General features: G+C 37.8%; 1 protein-coding gene across 22 annotated transcripts in view; it reads left to right on the top strand.

The window, feature by feature from the left end:
• Positions 1–20,270, top strand: part of FHIP1A (FHF complex subunit HOOK interacting protein 1A) — a 95,880-nt gene that overhangs the window by 44,594 nt on the left and 31,016 nt on the right. For all 22 annotated transcript variants that reach the window (XR_013950204.1, XR_013950205.1, XM_080589396.1 and 19 more), the window contains 4 exons: positions 4,578–4,809; positions 6,193–6,819; positions 11,613–11,771; positions 13,879–13,965. Coding sequence is in view for 20 of the 22 variants with exons in the window: in XM_080589396.1 (XP_080445522.1) it covers positions 4,708–4,809; positions 6,193–6,819; positions 11,613–11,771; positions 13,879–13,965 (975 nt within the window). In the remaining 2 variants the exon portion in view is untranslated. The remainder of the gene's footprint in view (positions 1–4,577; positions 4,810–6,192; positions 6,820–11,612; positions 11,772–13,878; positions 13,966–20,270) is intronic.

The following is a 20,270-nucleotide window of genomic DNA, read 5'->3' as shown; positions in this document are numbered from 1 at the left end:
ATTTGACTTGTCTGTTTGAAACTCATTTCCTCATGTGTGTGATGTGCTTCCCATTCCACATTGGGATTGTTATGTATATAAAACTTTGGCCGTAGGTGTGGGAACCTTGTGTATGACAGTAAAGATTAGAGACAAAAGTCTTGTCAGTTTAGGCAATTACAATAGCTCTAGAAGGCATATGTAAGTGGACTTTGCCTTTTAATAATGTTAAATGACTGTTTGGTAGGATATGCTTGAATTATGGAAAGATTTACCTGCTAAGAAGGTTTTGCTATTGTACAGCAGGGTGAAAATATTAAACTGAGCAATGGTTCTTGGAAGTTGGATTTTGGATGGACTGCAGGAGAGGTGTATTTCCACTCATCAGGTCTGTTAATTGATGGAGTAATGCCTTGACTAGGATTTAGTGGAGAGGAAAGGCTAAATTATTGTAGTATTTCAACCCTAAACCGATTAAAATAGACCATTATTCTTGTCTGTAGTGGTGACTGAGTTCATTTCTACCCTTTCTTCCTTGATTGGTGGTTATAAATTAATTAATTTTCCCAAATTTGCATTCAGTATAATCAGATTATTTGTCTTGTCAGATTATTTGTCATTCAGCCTTGCAAAATAATCAAGAAAACCTACTAATCCAGTGGAAAAACCCACTTGCCACAAATACGGTGAACATATTCTTTCTAGTGCCACTGTACCTAGAGCAAGCTAACTTTAGGTAGATAGGTATCTTAAAAGATAGCATCTCTTCCAATTTAATTGTTTTCCTTTTTCAAATAGTACACTGTTTTTAGGATCTATTCTGTGACCACTTGTCAAAAAGCTGTATATGCTTTTTGAAACAGTATTACCAACTCTGAAGTCTTTGAAGTCTGTACAGTCTATCAGTGTTTTGTCTTACGAAAGAAATCCTGATATCCCAAGATACTTTCCAGACTGGAAATATTTGCTTCCTTAAGAGAATTGATTTGATTTTAGAAATGTTACTGGACAATGCAGTCTTGCTTGCTGCTGCCTAGTTACTTTTAAATTAGAGATAATTAAAAGGCCATAGTATTTGCTGCTGTGAGGGGAAGGTCTGTATTCTCTCACCACACTTAAATTTCTGATCCCATAGCTGAGCTGGATGCAAGCGAACTTAACCATGGTCAACTTAACATTTGCTGCAGACAAAGTGATTTGTTTTCAGCTAGTAATTTAAATTTGGTAGTTTTGCTCTTCATTCCGTGCTTCATACAATCTGTTTATAATGACTTTGTGTGGTAGGAGTGAGCATTCCGAATAAACTGGTTCTGATTGAATTTTAATGTCTGAGAGGTTACTATTCATCACCAAGGGATGAATGATCTTTTTCACGATTCTTTGTTATTAAACATTTAAATGGCTTCAATCTTGTGACATATGTATGTGCAATCTACTGGTAAGTGCAGTTTTTTGTTATAATACATAAATGCAGGAGGTGAATCTGCTGTTTTACGGTGTTTGTCACTTGCGTACTAGTGAAGATCTTCATCTAGCAATGGGGTAGCATTTGTGCAGGTAATAAAACACATCTCATAAATGGATTGGGCAAGCTGCATGCAACAGCAACTCAAGGGAACCTTCCTAAAAGTTTCCCCTGGTTGGTAGTACAGGCGTTTCTAGATGCCCATACTACAAGCGCAGAGAGCCATGGTGATCTGCCTAGGCAGTAAGCTTTTAACAGAGGCGGGACTTCACTGTTCAAGAACACAGAGGTGGTTATAAATTCTTACATAAATGTTAGTCATGAAGTAGGTCTTGTGTGGAAAGGGAATTTTCGATCTGGACACACAAATGTAACTGGCTCTGTCGCTGGAGCTCTTGGTACGTTGCTGTGTTTTGAATGTGTGGTGAGAGATGTACCATGAAATAGCACCTCGCTGCTGGTGAGTGCTTGGATGTCTTTTTTTTCTGTACGTCTGTGCTGAGCCACTCCTGCACTTTAGGCCTTCTTATAGCTGCAGAGAAGTAGAGCAATGTTGCAGGAGTCTGTAATGATCAAAGTACGAGTATGGCACCTCTGCCCTCCAAACCCATGTTTTGATAGCTACAAGATGGAAGTAGTAAAAATATCTTTTCCTCTTTTTTATAGGAGGGTCTGATGGGGAGGGAATGCATGCTGCTGGGAACTGGTGGAGTGAAGGGTGGGGCTGGTTAGGCATGATGTATGAGAAAGAAAAGCTGTAAAGGTTAGGGAGGACAGAGGATTAGAACATGTTGGATGAGAAGAGAAGGTAACAGGTTTTAGATTGCCCATGTATATTACATCCTAGAGCTTTGCATGTATCTCAAGTGTCTTACGTCACCAGCCTTTGGTTTTTACTGGCAGTCTTGAAGAAAGCCATGATCTCCCTTAGAGCTGTTTGCTTAAGTAGTGGAGGCTGACCTGAAGTTTCTGATTCTACTCTCGGTATCGTAACGATGGTAATCTGTCATGTGATATCGAGATGTGTAATAGCAGTTTCTTCTGTTTAAATTCTTCAACAAGTGCAAACTCTACAGAAACAACCTCCAAGTTGTAAAGTCAAACAACTCAAAACTAGTAAATTCCAGAAATGAACTTGCCTCTGCTTTGTTAATTAAGTTCTCTTGCTGCACCTTATGATACCATCTTTAATTACACAATCACATTAAGTTTTCCAAAGCTGCTTGCTTCATTTCATGCACAGGACAGATCTGCTTGAAGGGTGAATTGGGGTTGTGTGGTGAAGGGCACTTCTGCCCAGAGGAGTCTGCTCAGCTGCTACAGAAGTGGGAAGGTTTGTGTTTGGAGGAGAGGGCTGGCGAAGGGGGAACGGGCATGAAGTGAACAGGTGGTCCAAAGGAGGTCAAATAAATATTCCTTTGGATTGTTGGGTATGATATTAGGAAAGCTATGATATTAGAAAGATATTAGGTAACGGGGTGCCAGCATTGTTTAGGAAGGAGTGTTACCCAAATGGATAAACTGTCTCGGGTTCATGCTGGCCTTTCCATGCAAGGAATGTTTTATCAGCAAAAGAGATAAATTAGATCATGTTAATTGTATTGCATGACAGTGTTTAGGAAATGCATAATATGTATTCTAAGTGGTATAAGAAGCAAGGGTTGGGGGTGGGAGGGAAGACCCTTTTATGCAATTGAATCTTGTTGAATCTCAAGCATAGAGAATATACATACATACATGGGAACAAGGGGGTATTAAGACTGCATAATCAACTTCTGTTTGTTTTTTATTTGTCTCAAAAAGCTTAGTGCTGTAGCCTGGACTTTTTTTGGACATTCTGAATGCAGCAAAAATTTGCTGTTACTTTTATGACAGTCAGTATGTTTTTTTCTGCTAACAATTTCAAAAATATAAGCAGAGCACACCTGCAGGGAGCAGAGATGTCCACTGTAGAGAAAGATTTTTATCTTTTAAGATACATGCAGAGAAATACCTACTGCGGTAGCAAAGAATTGCTATATAGACTGTGGCAGAAAAATCTCCTAATGTATTTGACTAAGCCAAAGAATATCCAGGACTCTTGGGATCCTAATGAAGACTGGAGAAAGAGAGCATTTCAAAATGCATAAAAGTCTTCTATGTTGTACACGAGCTGTAGCAACCTGTAGTGCATTTGTTGTCTTCCTTAACTGTGTTTGTTGTTGTTGTTTGTTTTGTTTTTCTATGGCTCAAAATTAATAGCAGAGTCTGTTTGCAAAAGAAGAATAAAAAATTGAAGTTGATGGAGGGACCAAAAAAAAAAAAAGGGAACTGTGTAACTTAGATATTGGTGCTTGAGGGAATAATATGTTCTCTTAAGCCTCCCAAATATCTGTAAGATATCTGTCTTTGTTTCATTTTAACTTTTCCCTGCAGGTGTGCAACTACTTTAATACTCAGATATCTAGGATATTAAATAATGGATGAAAAGAAAGTGCCAATGTTTGGTCTTATAGTCCTCTAATATGACATCTCAATTTATTTGACTTTGAATACATGAGAGTGGTTTGGTTTTATATTTTTTTATGTCCTTTGGTTTTGGTTATTGTCCTTTGGTGTAGATACAAGTGCATCTTTCTACCTGTGTATGGTATGCTACAGATATTTCCAATTGTTTCTGATATGTTTTCCGACAGAAAAAAATCGAAGTATTCACAATTTTATCTATTCACGGAAATACTGTTTTTAAAAATGTAGAAAGAACTTGTACATTTTTACTTGTACAGTCTATGCAACAGTTATTAAGCTACCCTGAACAGAGACGTGATCAGAAGGCAAAAACATAAAGAAAAAAAAATGTAATAAAGTATGCATACGATGTTTACTGCATGAGCTTGTTGTATTTGAGTAGCACCTTAATTCAATTACTGATCTCAAAAGACCTGTTTGAGGCTTAAAAACTCTTATCATGAGAAGTTTAAGATGGTGGTCACAAATAACATGCTTTAAGAAATTCTATCCTCCAACTGAATTAAAATAAATGCTTTAGTGATATCTTTAAGTACGTTCTCTGTGTGTGTGTTTGTGTGTATATATATATATATATATAAAAATTGGTGTACAGATGTGTTTTGTGTTGTTTTTCCTTAAACAGAATTCTGTGGATACTGAAGCTCAAAACAGGATGTTGATCTCTTTGCGATGCTTGGACATCTTTTACTAAGTACAGGATTTTCAAAGGAAATCCAGCATGGCCTAGACGGTTGACCTTTGGAAAACTTATAATGTCCTCTGGAACCAGTATCAGAAAAAAACGGCAGGGTCTGAGCCTGCAAGGTGTTGACCCAGAAACATGCATGATAGTGTTTAGAACACACTGGGCACAGGTAATGCTATTGAGTTTTATTGATTTGAAGTATATTGCATTAACATGAATTTGCTTCAGTCTTGCTTTTCGGGGTAATCCTGAATTGCTGAGGAACAACTTCATCTACTACGTTTAAACATTTTAAAATACAAAGGTAATTGATGTTTTAAGGTATGGCTAGGCTTTACTAATCACGCTTTGAACACCAGACTTGCATCTGAAAGGGAAGTATTATGACATGGTAATATCTTATGGAAGGTCTATATCTTCTAACTGGCTTTCCTAGTGATTCACTGGGACTTGTACCCTGTTACAAACTTCTGTGCTTCCTTTCCTTGTCCTAGGTAAGATTTGCCTATCTTCTGTAAAGCATTAGATGTATGGGAGCCAAGCTGTATGCAGGGTTGTTTATTATGGACAGATAAAGGTTATGCACTTATTCTAAAAATTGTTTGCTTGTTATCGGGATTTTTACTGTTTGTAGGCAAAGATGTTTTGCTCTGAACAGCATAATAGATCTTATTTGCTACAGTAATATAAATAACAGTTTATGTAAAATTGATTTCTGTGCTTCTGCTTTTGCTGCTTCTGCTGTCTTTAGAAGCAAGGCAGGAAAGGGCAGTGGTGTTTCTGAGATATTTCCAGTGTTGGAAGAGCCATCTTTCAAGAGACACCTTCTGTCATTGAACTGCGATAATGCTGTTGTGTTAGGGGAGGACCTGCTGTATTTTTGGTTTTGTGGCAGTTATCCTCCACAAAAGGACTAAATACGGTGGTTGTTTCACAGACAATGAGCTTCACTGACTGCATACAGAACAGAATTTAATCCAGGGGGTTTAAGTACTGGGATGACAGTTACTACTCAATCGTAAATCTATGTTGAATGTTGCCAGGAGTAAATGGGCATAAGTGGCTGTTTGGTTCTATACGAAGTGGCATGGAGAGATCGAGTATGTGGGCTTCAGCCTCTCTTACAACTGCAAGTCACCTCATGATACTGATGCTCCTGAGCACAGTTACTCTGTGTGAAGAGCCAGCCCTTTGATTACAGTCCTTTGTGACTAAGAAGCTCACTGAAAACATCATTGAAACTCAGTTTCCGAAGGCTAAAGGAACCTAGTTTAGCTATACTTCAAAGAACCTTAAGTTTTCTGCAGTAAGACAAGTGGCAAATTTAGGTGCTTATAAAGGTGAACAAAAGAATTAACTTTTGCCTCGTGCATGCCAAATGTGAGACTTTTACATCTAGAAGATTCTTTACAGACAAATCTTAAAAGCATAAAAAGAGTTTGGGCTTCTTGTGTTACAATTTTTGATACGTATATATATTTTTTTCCTTATAGGTAAGTGCATATTTTTAAACATACACTGAAATGATTTACCTGTCGTTGTCTCTTTTTAGGTTCTAAAAATCTTAGAGAAGCATGATCCCTTGAAGAATACTCAGGCGAAGTATGGGGCAATTTCACCTGATGAAGCCAGCACTGTTCAGAATTATGTGGAACACATGCTTTTCTTACTAATTGAGGAGCAAGCAAAGGATGCCTCAATGGGGCCCATTCTAGAATTTGTGGTCTCAGAAAACATAATGGAGAAGCTTTTTCTTTGGAGCCTACGGCGAGAGTTCACTGATGAGACAAAAATTGAGCAACTCAAAATGTATGAAATGCTAGTAACCCAGTCTCATCAGCCTTTGCTACATCACAAGCCCATCTTGAAGCCTTTGATGATGTTGCTGAGCTCCTGCTCAGGAACAGCCACTCCAACGGTGGAAACAGAATTGGTTGTCCTCCTGAACCAGCTCTGCTCTATAATAGCCAAAGATCCTTCCATTCTAGAACTGTTTTTCCACACCAGCGAGGACCAAGGAGCTGCCAATTTCCTCATATTTTCCCTTTTGATTCCCTTCATCCATCGAGAAGGAACGGTAGGCCAACAGGCTCGTGATGCGCTGCTCTTCATAATGTCCCTGTCTGCAGAAAACAATGTTGTTGCAAACCACATAGCAGAGAACACCTATTTTTGCCCAGTAAGTTGTTCCAGTTTTGCTTGGTCTTTAATGTTAAGCTAGGCATCTCCCTTGTATTCTGCTCGTCTTGTTCTGTCCTTTTTGGTAAAGATGTGTTTTAACATACTTTATTTCTGCCAACAGCTGTTTTACAAATTGTAATGCTGTTTAAGCTGGCCCTACTCCCAAATGCAGTCTTGCTGCATGTTTCTCTACTAGTGCCCTTCCCCTCCTTTGGGCCAGCAAAAGTGTGGTGTTTTTTTTTCCTGCAGTCACTCAGTGAGTTGAATTAGGAAACTGATGGAAGTTAAAGTGGGTGACTTGTTCTTTGTCAGAGATCTGCACATTTTGGTGGCCATCTCAACCATAATGCCATTGTGCTATGTTGCAGTCTGTTACAAAACTTGGTAGTAATGTTGCGTTGTTAGATCTGACAAATCAGCTGTATTACATGAATGGAAAATCTTTGCTATTAAACAAGTAAATAAGCTAATTTAACAAACAGCATTGCACTATTGCACTTGCTTCATGCCTTATCACAAAAATAGATTTGAGATCTGCTACAGATTTAAAACGAAGTATCACTATGGAGAGAAGATGTTCTTTTGTGCCAGTTTTTGGCCCAAATCTTTTATCTTCTGTGTGGCTTGCATTTTTAGTTTAATAAATTCCATAAAAAAATGAAATGGATGGGAACCTTACATAGCTACTAAAGCAGAGTGCTTTTCAGTGCTTTTACACTAACATGCCTTCAACCTAAACATTTGCACGTGACAGCTCTTCCAGCCGTAGGTGTCTGTTTCCCCTCAGACTGCTGTATCCTTTGACAAGTATGGCAGAGCCAGGTTTGTAGTCTGGAGAAAGCCTACAAGTTCCAAAGCAGAACTTGTAAATGGTATCCTTTGTCAGTTGTAAATGTTGCATCAGATGTCTTGTGCTGAGAGACTCCAGTTGACCTTATTTAATAGATGCTGCTAAAAAATATGAACTTGGTTCTTAAATTGTCCCTGAGACAGATGCCATTATTGGATCTATGCTATAACTTCCATAATTACATCTTCCAATTAATTAAAAAAAAAATCCTTTTTACACTGAAGATAAAAGCCAGCTATATTAACCTTCGAACAGCAGGGAGCCATGATTGACAATCATTCTAATTAGGATGGCCTCTTGTCAAATGTGCTAAAATCAGACTTTTCTGAACAGTAATGAGAGTGGCCTACGTTTATAATAAAATTTTAATGCAGTGCCATAGAATTAGCTCACTAGCATGAAGTCTTTTTTGAATTTGAGTGTGATGAGCTCAAGGACCAGGTTTTGTTCTGGTGAAAGAAGATGCTCTGTAGGCATCAGTGGCATTGCCGTATATCACTAAAATCAGGGTCGCTGAGGCTACATCTGCACTGCAAAACAGGTGGCACAGTCCTTTGCTGATATGAGTTGCGTTTGAGTGGCACTGTGATGATGCTGCCTCTGGTTACTTGGCTGAATTTGTTGGTAGCACATAGGATTTTCTGTACCATGCCTCACCGCATAGCATAGACATGCCCTGGGCTGAGGCCTGACCATAAATCTCTTCTGCTTCATATGTCCAAATTTGTGCCAAAGTGTACCTGAAGGTTTTCTTCATATTATTTTTTGAGCTCACTTTCTTTAGCAGCTTTTTAAAACTAAACTGTCCATAGTATTCAAAGCTGTGGGTGAGTAACCTATAAAGAAGGAAGGGGACAGGCTGCAGTGAGAACACCTCACTAGCAAATGTTTTTGTCGTAGAATGTACAGACAAGCTATTTAGGCAAGGCTTTCTGATTTTTACAGGGGTTTTTCTGTATCTTTGGTCAAGTAATTTTTATGTTTTAACCTGCAGCTTCTGTAACTGTGATTTAAGGTATTGTCAGTTCACCACATAACAGGAAAACAACATTTCTATGGAATTTTGAGCAGGATAGCATCTCAAAACTTCTCCATGAAACATTGTATTTGTAAATACCCCACGACTCAGGCAAGTAGGTATAAAAGCAGAAGGTATTATGACTTCAATGCCCTTGAAAAGTTGAGACTGCACAGAGATAGGACTATGGATGTGGGAGGAATGAGAATTAATAAAGGGAAAGAACTTAAATGTGAAAATAGGATGGCCAGATAGCAATTGCTTATGTATTGACAACACATCATTTAACCAAATATGAGATTTACAAATTTCATAGACAGTCAGTGCCTTCTCTGAGTCAAGACAAAGCATATCAGTCGAGGACATTGGTTTGCAGAGAGCCTCGTGACTCAGTGGTGAAAAACAAAACTTTGGAGATGTTTCTAAGAGTAGATGAGCATGTAGGGCTGCCATAACAATTGTTAGAAGAAATCTAAAAGGACACTGTTTAAGGTAAAACAAAAAAAAAATGAAACCAATCTTTCTCTCCCAGGATGTGAACTCATTCATTTCCTTCCTTCTAGGATATTTTTTTCATTGATGACTGTCATCTTGATGATTAAAACTCTGTAGTGTGGACTGTATGTGTGCATTATTTAATACACCTGCTTATAGCATGTGGAGAGTTCTGTTAGTTATTTCAAATGGTAGTCCTATTTTTACCACATACTTCTATGAAAAAAATTAAATATTTTTAATTTAAAACAGAGTAAATTTGCTTCTAATGGCTACTCTGTTTCTCAGTGCTTTAGAAACATGATTTCACATAGAGCTATTTGTGTTGTACTTCATAGAAAAAAATAAGAGCTTTCTAAACATTTCACATTTTAACAGCTACATCTGTCACTTGTTACTCCAGTAAGCTGGACAAGCTAAAGAATTCCCCATTTTGAGACATTGAATGATTGGGAGTTCTGTGCTCCTTGTAGCGGTGAATAGTGTGTTTTGCTCAAGGTCGTTTTCATGCGCTTCAGAACTAAACTTCCATGTCAAGGATAAATGTGGATAGTGCTCAGTTCTGAAAATCAAATTACTTTGCTTACTGAGAGGGTGTGTGCTTATAAATAGCAATTAAATTTTAAGCAGACAATGGAAAATCAAGCATACATTAATTAGGAGATTGCCACAAAAAAGAAACTTAAATTCTCTCTTCAGATTTTTTTTCCTTTCTACAATTGTCTGAAGCCTGGGTTTGTGAGTATAAGTGTGGAGGAGATTACTATAAATATTTTTAATAGGTCTAGTGAAATATTTTTAATAGGTCTAGTGAAAACTTCTTACTTGGAGCTCTTCTACCAAGAGAAAGGAAAAAAGCTCCTTGTTTTAAAAGAATATGATTGTACAAATATAGTTTGCTGAACGGTTTAGCTTCTTGGATTTGTAGTATTTCCTGCAACTTTTTATTGTTGGTTTTATGTATGTGTGTTTGTGTGTCTGTATATATGTGTGTATATATATATGTATATTTATGTATGAAAAAGTAGCTTAGCATGCCAAAGCAGAGTTTCTCACAGTGTTATCTTTTTCATGATATTTGGCTTAATTATATATACACCAGAATAAGCCCATCTTCAAAGTTTTGTGATTTTTTAGAAATGGAAAGCATTCAGAAAGACAGCCTTTGCTCAGCTGGATAGGTTAACAATTGTAATTGGTTACACTTGCATGTCATCAACACCTCAATCCCCTTCCATGAACCCTTGGGTCGTTGACCTGCGCATTGTCAAGTGTTTGTTTTCTAACGGATAAAACAGTTGTGTTTCACCTGGGCTTTGAGTTTCACCTGGGCTTTGACTGTCTAGCCCTGTAGATGCCAAGTAGCCATTTCTGGACAGACGAATTCCTGTAAGAGTTCACTGAATGAAAACTAAAAAGGTTTCCATCAGGCTGAGTCTTAATGGTCCCATTAAAATGAACATCATCTTAAAAAGTGCCCTGAAGTTGTAGAAAATCATGTGAGAAGGATGAGAATTGTAAAATAAAAAATTTCCAGCTTCAAATAATGTTAATAATTAAAAGTTTGGTCCTGAACTCCCAATGCTCTTGATATATTCAGTAACACTTAAAAAGATGTTTTTTTGGAAATATGCTTTTAAAATTGTAACTAAAATTACATTTTTGCGCTTTTGTGATAATATTCTACATAGATCACCTGTAAGCCTTAATAGCACTGGAAACAATGTCTGTACAGTAAGTTATTTCCCTTGCCTTCCCTTCCCTTCCCTTTTCCAAGTAAATAAGAAGGAACAAAGAGAAATTATTAACAGTTAAAAATTTCTTTTTGTGACTTGGATTCAACTGAATACCAATGTCTATGAATAGAAGTCAACACATATCTGTGGCCAGAGTGAGACTGAACTTCATTTTTGTTGATGGGGACACTTACCCCTCCATTTCTAGTTTTTTCTATTTCCTGGTGAAATAATTTTATATAATATATATAATAATAATTAGGTAATTAACTAATAATAATTATATATAAATTTATATATGTAAGTAGTAACATTCAAACCATCTGCAAGTGACAGTCTATGGAGATATGATAATGATGGCTTCTTCTGGAGGATAAATGAAGGAAAGTGTAAAATAATTTTACAAGCATTTAAAAAAAATATAAATTCTGATAAAGAATACAAGACAATCTGCTTTTTCACATCACTTTCTCATAAGTACCAGTTCTTGGAGGAAGGGTAATATGTAGAAGGCTCTTGAAAATACTCACGTTTTTCTGCCACAGAACTCTTTCAAAGGAAACTGAATTAATCATAACAGTCTCTTGAGTTACTAAAACTAGCAAGAGAAATGATTTGTTGTGCGGCAATGCCATTCAAGCAGATGAACATTTAGAAACTTAACTTATTTCTCTTCTGCTTTTGAAATACAGGTGCTGGCAACAGGACTAAGTGGCCTCTATTCATCTTTGCCTACAAAGTTGGAAGTAAAAGGGGAAGAGTGGCACTGTCTACTGAAAGATGACTGGCTGTTGTCACCAGCCCTTGTGCAATTCATGAATTCTCTTGAATTTTGCAATGCTGTGATACAGGTAATGGAGCAGAGTTGTCCTGTTCTCTTGAAGCAATGGTTTTGTATACCCCGCAAAAGTTTTTGAATGATGGAGTTTAGTTTCCCTTATTGATGGCATGGACTTGTACGTTACGCTAAATAAGTTGCTTATAAAGTGAAGGCTTTGTGCTGATTGTCCCAGTTGTAAGGATGAATTAATATGTTTTTGTTTTTCAAATGACAAATGTTTCTAATAAATTCAGTATAATTGTGCTGCTTCTTGATATTTCATCACAAAATTGGGAGTATTTTCTTTATTTTAAAAAAAAAGTTTATTGCATTTTAATACTACTGTTAATATTAAAAGTAAATTGAATGCCTTTACGCGGGGCGGGGGGGGTAGTATTTATGTATTTGTGTTAAAAAACATTCTGTCTTTGTCTAAGCTCTTATAACAGTGTACACAAGAAAATCGTCTGTTTTGCCTTTCAGTGACCGCTGCACTTAAATTATTAATTTTAGATTGGCCTGTTTAGAGTACATACTCTGTTCCTAATAATTGTTTCTTGATTTTTTTTTTCTGGCTTTGATCCAGAAAAATCCATTTTGTATTATTTTTTAAGGACAGAGGACCCTATAGAGCGCTTGCCCAATATTTTATTAACATAGGATATAAATTCTACACGGACTGTAGGTATGTGTTACTTGAAGAAATGTGCTGAATAGGATTGAAAATAACATTTACTGTTAAATAAAAAATAAGTTGTAGTGAGATGCATGCAAAATACAGTAAAGCAACTGATTGACTATTAAAGCATTTAACAGGTGAGAATAATAGTAGCTGTCATTCTTTAAATGCAGTATAAAAGACTTTTTAAACATGTGTCCAAGTGGTGTTTTTATACAGGATATCTGTAGGAGGTAATATTTAATACCTTTTTTAGAGTCCATGCAAAAGTTACAGCAGACGAATTAAAGAAGAATATATAATTTTAAAACTGCTTTTCAAATAAACTGAAAATGATTAAAGATCTTAAGTTGACATGCGCAAAAGAGCAGTTTCTGAGTGCTGCCTGATTGTGTCTTTATAGTCTATCTTCAGCAATGCGCAGAAGAAAAGTCAGTTACTGCAGGAATTTTTGCTTAATGCATGGAATGGTTTTTGTGCTGTGGCTTGTTCTGTGCTGACTGAAAAACTTTAGCCAGAGATTAATAAGGGACAGTGTAGCCAAGACCTCTTGCCATTTACTACTTTTTCCCTGGATCACAGCATGAAGAAGGGTAACCATTTTTCTTCCCCTTTTCAAAGTGAGGGTTATAAATTATAGGAATTCTGGGAAGAATTGCAAGTAGGATAATGTATTTGTGGCTGCATGTAGGCTGTGACATTCAAGTTTAAATACAAACTTCAAACAGAATATATTAACCTGGAGTGCTTCAGAAGGGATTTTTTTTTGCTCTTATTAAATTTCTTTTAAATGCATTAATTGATAATATGCTTCATTTTGTGGAAAATAGTGAATGCATCATTATAAAAGTGGATTTTTGGCTTCCAATAGCAGTTCAATTTTTTTAAAGCTAATAACCTATTGAATAAAGTATGTTGTTTTTTCTTTTCTTTTTTTTCTGTTTTTTTTCTTCCCCAGTGATTGGAGGAAGAGCATGTGAACTGAACGTTCTTACGCCATAGCCTAGTGAACGCTTCGGTTTACCTACTCTTAAAACACAGGAAAACAGTTGTTCTGCGTTTCCTTGTTGTAAGAGGACAATTTAATGATGGCAAGTTCACCTTCAAGTGACCCTGAGAAGGTTGTAGGAGCTAAATTGAGAATCTCAAGTCTTCCTTGATGCATGGGCATGCACGCTTTGCTGTCCATCCATTTGTCTTTGTCAACACACGGGGAGATTGAAAAGCCCTGTTCTCCCACTGTTGGCAGGCTTACTGTAATTAAACACAGTTTGTGTTTGAGGAACACACAATCTTTAAGAATCCATATCACAGAAAATGCTAGTGAGAAGGACAAATTAACATGGCTTTTTAAATGTGAAATTATTTTGGTAGTGGGCAGTAGTAGTATCTTCCTTGTCTTGTTTGAAATCTCACTGGAACTGTTCTGTCTGTCTTTCCTCACCTCCTTTCCCCTTAGGTCGCACATCCTTTGATACGTAACCAGCTTGTGAATTACATTTACAATGGATTTTTGGTGCCCGTAATGGCTCCTGCGCTCCACAAGGTCAGTGGTGAATGCAAGCGTGGCTTGAATGAGGTAAAGACATTGTGGATGACCTCTGTGTGAAGATACTATTGAACATAGTTAACAGTAGTGAGTTCTAGGCTGACTTCCCACCTTTTCCTTCCATAATTCCTATTTACTCTATGCAGATTGTTAAGTAAGATGGGGATATTTATGAAAATGTTTAAAATTTTGAAGTGAAATGGAGAATCAAAAAATTTTTGTTGCACTAGGCTGACGTACCATCAAAAAGCAGTGACCATTTAGACAGCATTTCATCATGACAGACATTTCCATGAGGATTTTTTTCCAAATTAATATTTTTCCAAAAGGAAAATGGCCAAATTCCAAATGTCGAAAAGGAAAATGTTCTGTCAATAAATATTCCCCCAACTTTAGCTAAGTAGGTAGTGTTTCCTTATCACAGTTGATAGAATTATTTTCATAAAGTGGAGAAGAAATGGAATTTTATGTCAGTTTTCTAATGTGCTAGGGTGCAATTTATATTACTTCAAAGAAAAAAAAATCTTTGAGTTTTAGTGATTATCCTTTGCAAAATGTTTCACTGATGTTGGTGAATTACTGATTTTCTTATTTTTTTATTTTTGTTGGACTGCAGGAAACTGCGTGTCCTGCAGAATATGTCAACTAACAGTCATTTTGCTAAAAAAGAACATCTTGTGTGAGGAGAAAAAGCAGGAATTGATGAGAATAAAAATTAAGATTTTTTTGGATATCTACCAAAAATTGCCAGGAGAGGACTAATATATAACTTTTTCAAGTTCTACTAATTTTTACTAAGCCTGCCAAGCAGAAAGCTGTGCACCTGTTCCATTTCTGAGAGGCCAGTGAAACACCATATCATACTTCCTACTGTAGGACTTGTCTTGGCAGTACACACAATTCCTTGTGGTAAGCAGTCACTTACCGATAAAGTAATAAGCGGTGTAGAATCTTCAACAGTTCAGCAGAACGCAAACATTTGAGAATTTGGCAGGGGCTGAAATAAAATTTGGCTGCGATCCGGATTAAGTTTGTACTCTGTCATTCAGATAGTTCACCCCCTTACCTGACAGGATTTTTTTTTCTATTTTGTAGAAATTTCTTGACTTAATCCAGTACAAACGCTGGGAAGTACAATCAAAAGTGAAACGGGAGCTAGCTTTAGGTCAACGTTACAGATAACAAGTGAGATGTCAGAAGGTAGCCGTGGGTTTGTAGTTTTAGTAGGTACTGTTTTTAACCTCTGAAGTGCTTAAGACAAATTTTAGGGTTCTTGAATACTACCATACAGCTGAATGCTATTTTTATTGGTCAATATAACTCCGAACCTCTATCGGCTTGATTATTTAAATCCTTTAAAGCATGCTGTTCTGATTAGCTTCTTCATGTGATAGAAATTTTATTGAACCGCATTTATATATTCTGAAATTGGGTGAAATCATACTTGTCCTGAAAATGGAGGTGTTGGCTGCTAACATACATGAGCTTCGAGCCCAGGTCTTTCCTGAGCCCTTACATTCTGTTGCACCCTTTTTCTTCCATTAATAAACCTTTCCTTGATTAGCATTAAGTTTGACTTGTCATTAAAAAATAAATATTTTATATATTTAAACCCCAAACACACTTAACGGAGAAGATGTATTGCACCATCTAGTGGATTTGACACAAGGCTCTCACGTACGTGAGACCAAAATCTCTAGCAAAAAGAAATAAATAAAGAGAGGTACTTTTGACCTCTTCAGTCTTTGTGTTGTGCCACATTAATTTAATGGAAAATAAATGTTTTACATCTTTGCTTTTGGGACAGATGCCTCTGGGCTAAGACAGATAATTATGCTGTATCAGCTCTTTCATACGCTACAGTGATTTCTAGCGGTCATTCCAAAAGTTCATGCTGTGTTGAGGAGTAAGCAAGTATCATCCATTTGGGAACTTCAGTGTTGTAATGGAACTTTTGGTTTTCTCTCCTTAATAACACAAAGCTGAAAACCAAAGGGGCCAAAATGAGAGAAAGGCCAGAGGCATCATGGTGGTTTTAAAACAGAAGTACTTCCATTACTTTCGTTGAATAATACTACATGCATCTTGATTTTTTTTATCCAGTTGTTTATCGGTTTGGGTTGCTTGGATTAATTTTGACATGAATATAGGAGCATGGTATAAAAACCTGATTTGGAAGACAGATCTGGGGAAGGTTAAAGAGGGATTAGGAAGAGATGCTAATTATTAGAGTCACAGAATCATAGAATATCCCCAGTTGGAAGGGACCCATAAGGATCATCAAGTCCAACTCCTGGCACCGCACAGGTCTGCCCAAAAGTTTAGACCATGTGACTAAGTGCACAGTCCAATCTTTTCCTAAATTCAGACAGGCTTGGTGCAGTGACCGCTTCACTGGGGAGCCTGTTCCAGTGTGCGACCACCCTTTCGGTGAAGAACCTCTTCCTGATGTCCAGCCTAAACTTCCCCTGCCTCAGCTTCACACCGTTCCCATGGGTCCTGTCACTGGTGATAACAGAGAATAGGTCACCTGCCTCTCCGCTCCCCCTCGCAAGGAGGTTGTAGACTGCGATGAGGTCCCCCCTCAGCCTCCTCTTCACCAGGCTGAAGAAGCCCAGTGCCCTCAGCCACTCCTCATATGTCTTCCCCTCTAGGCCCTTCACCATCTTCGTCACCCTCCTCTGAACACTGTCGCCCTCCTCTGGACACTGATTAGTGTCTATTAGTACATGTTCTATTAGTTATGCACCTTAGTCTATGCACTATTAGTACATGTTCTGTAAATCTCTGTTCATGGAAATCTTATTAGTAGAATTTAATTGGTATGGAACAGCTGCTTCTGATACCTGTTGATGACAGACATGGAAGGAAGCGAGTCCAGACCTTGTATGGCATGCAAGCCCTAACATCCCACATCTAGCCTGGTACCCATGGTTCTAGCTTAATGCAGAATTCAGAAGAGAGAGGAGCTTTTGGCTCTGTTGGCATACAACTTCAGATCTGTTCTCTATGTATTCTACTCCAATTTTCCCTCAAGAAATGGATGTTTTGAGTTCAAAATTGCTTTGCAGAGAGACACAGACGTGAATTTGTTGTTTTGAAAAGACAGCTCCAGTTGAGAATGCAGACATCTAAGAAAGAAATCTTCAATCTTCTGTGTTCTCATTGTGATAGAATTTGATTTCTGTGTAAAACAACAACAGCTGCATCAACAAATCACATTAATATGACTTCCTGTCTGATCACCAAATCTAATTTAGATTATTCAAGTATATAAAATAAAATAAGCCAAACAACCATACAAGCAATATTCAATAAATTGTGTAGCTAATAACCTTATTATCTTTTAATCCCTCGTGGAGCAACAGCAACATTGGTTTGCTTTATCAACTGAGGTATTTTGATATGAACAAAATGTCTGGTATGAGGAGGGTTGCTCGCTTTTGGATTGAACCTGAGCCTTGATCATGCTGGCCAGTCTCTCCTTCTCCTGTTTCTGTCCAGAACTGCAACATAGCTGAGGCTGGCAGACAGCTGTGGATGTCATCCTGCCTAACCCTCTCACCCAAGCAGGATCAGCTAGAGCAAGTTGCTCAGAAAAATGTGCTAGTTGTTTCTTTGCCTTTTTTTTTTTTCCTGATGTCAATTTGGAATTTCCTGGATTTCATTTATTGTCCCATTGCTTCTTATTCTTTCACCAGGCACCATTGAGAATAGTTCTCTTATCTTCGCTCCTTTCCAGCAGGTATTCACACACATTGATAAGATCCTGCTGAGCCTCCTGTTCTTCAGGCTGAATAGTCCCAGCTCTCTCTGCCTCTCCTCATACATCAGATGCTCTCACAGCATCGTCATCTTTGTGGTCCTTTGCTGAACACGCTCCAGCATGTCCGTGCACCTCTTGTCCTGTGTGGCCCAGCACATCTTAGCAGTGCTGAGTAAAGGGGAAGGATGCCCCCCACCAACCTGCTGGAAATGCAGCCCAGAGTTCATCTTTGCTGCAAGAATGCACGGCTTGCACGTGGCCAATTTTTGTCCCCAAGGACCTGTATGTCAAGGTCCGTCTGAATGGCAGCACAGCCATCCAGTCTGTCAACTGCACTTCCCAGTTTTTAATGTCTACAAACTTGCACGAGGGTACACTTCATCTCATTATCTAGGTCATTAATGATGATATTAAACTTCCCTGGCCTCAATGTAGCCCCCTCCTCACCGGCATTCAGCTGTACTTTGCATTGCTGATCACAGTCTTTTGAACCCAGCAGTTCTACTGGTTTACAATTCACCTCACTTCATCATTTTGTCTGTGAGGATGTTGTGCAAAAGGCAGTGTCAAAAGCTGTGCAAGCGACAGTGTCAAAAACGGTGCAAGATAGACATCAACTGCTCTGCATTTATCTGTTGAGCCAGTCATCTTGTAGAAGGCATGATTTCCCCTTCATAAATCCCGATTGCTCCTAATCACCTTCTTGTCCTTAATGTGTTTGGAAATGGCCTTCTCTTTTCCCTGCTTAAAACAGTGGACAATTAAACAAGATACTTGGTGAAAGTATCACAGCTTTTCGGAATTTCAGTACGTGGCTCAAGGCTTTGAGATGTGTATATGCATGATCTTGAACTGTCTGTAATGTTCATGGAATTACGTAGTAATGCCTTTTTAAAATTTTTGCAGGCTGTCCCCCATACATACTTACTATGTACACGATTCACCGTGTGAATGAAACAGTACAAGAGTGTTGAAGAAAGCAATGCATTGCTATGAATAAGTTGGGATGGGGAGACCAACGTACTTTGTTTGGTGTGATTTGATGGTTTTATTCAGCTCAGGGAGCTGATATGTAGCTGAAAAAAGAATCAGCTAGTTCAGGTTTTTTCCAGTTAAGGAAGTTTCAAATTTATTGTGCAGGCTAGCTGGCTTGAAATAACCTGTTTTTCACTGTGAACTCTCTGAAGGTTATTTAGGGAGCAGATTAACTGTGATGTGCTTAAAAAAACAAACATTGTCTAAGTTTATGACTCCCTAACTTCGTTTCTCAAAGATAAGCGTCCTAATTATAGCATGTTCTTGCAGCCTAATTTATACCTGGTCTGTACTTGTCTGTTGTCGCTTTGCGTGGGTTATCCCACTACCCACGTAATGAGGAATTGACAAATATGTTCATATCCCAGAAGCTGAACATTGCCAAGTGGGTAGAGAGAGCTCAGATTTGTATCGTGTAGCTGGGGATATGCATTACCTGGCTGATGTGAATAGCCGTATCTTGTCCTTTGGTTGGTTTTTATTGTACGTCTTACAAGAGTTACCTCCCTCGCTTCTGACATCTGAGTTTCTAGAGAAATGGAAACACATGATTCAGGGCCGTTCAGTGGGATTTGTCTGAGCATTTGTTATGCAAGGTCACGAATTCCTTATTTCTGTACAGATTTAGTTAAAACCAGAAAGAATAAAATATCTTCTCCATAAAGATAGACGGACAAAGGAGAGGTTAGCTCGATAGTTTTCATTTTGTAGTAACAGCCCACGATTTTTGCCCAAACCATCCTTTGTTTTTTCTGGTGTAAATGTCTGGGATTTAAGACAAGTAAGACTATCTGACAAAATCTGCTCATAATTTAAGACTGGCACTTTTTGACAGTGTGCCAGTTACAACTTGAAATTATGCAAATCTTTATGTTCCTCCCTAGCTTTTGGTACTTAGGAAAAAATACTTGCAAGAAGGTGTACTTCTGCTCAGGAAGGGAGCCATGACATTACGTTTCTGTGATTTATCTCACTGGCTATTTTTCACTTTATTTTCAAAGCTAACTGTTTGGAGCTCTGTCAAAAAATATAAGGTATTCAGGGGCCAGATTTTACAGTGGTCAAAGTAATCAAATCAGGCTAATTTCCTCATCAGTTAAAGTCTAGTTGAAGTCCCACAGTGAATCAGAGTAATGGCACTGAAGTTGAAGATGTCTTACTGGTTGTGACAGAGGCCCTGTTGTCTTGTTTTAGTTTTTATGTGTTTGGTACTAGAAAGTGCTTATTTGCCTTATTCTTTTAGGTACTTGTCGTGCCATTGTAGAAAGCTGATCATTGTAATCCTTTTTGTGAGGTCTTTAATAGGTATAGATTTTTGCCATCAAAACCATGTGCTAAGTAACAAGGAGTCACACTGTGACCATATATGCAATATTACATTACCTTTGATGCAAATAAGATTGTTTATATATACCTCTTTCTTGGAAGCTCATATGATTTACTTTGGCATTCAGAGCACATGGGTTATGAAGAGAGCTATCCTGATCATTTTGAATGTTTA

The sequence above is a fragment of the Anser brachyrhynchus genome, assembly GCF_964034855.1.
Source record: "Anser brachyrhynchus genome assembly, chromosome: 4".
Lineage (NCBI taxonomy): Eukaryota > Metazoa > Chordata > Aves > Anseriformes > Anatidae > Anser > Anser brachyrhynchus.
The sequence above is the reverse complement of the archived record's forward strand: the minus strand, read 5'-3'. Positions and strand labels throughout refer to the sequence as shown.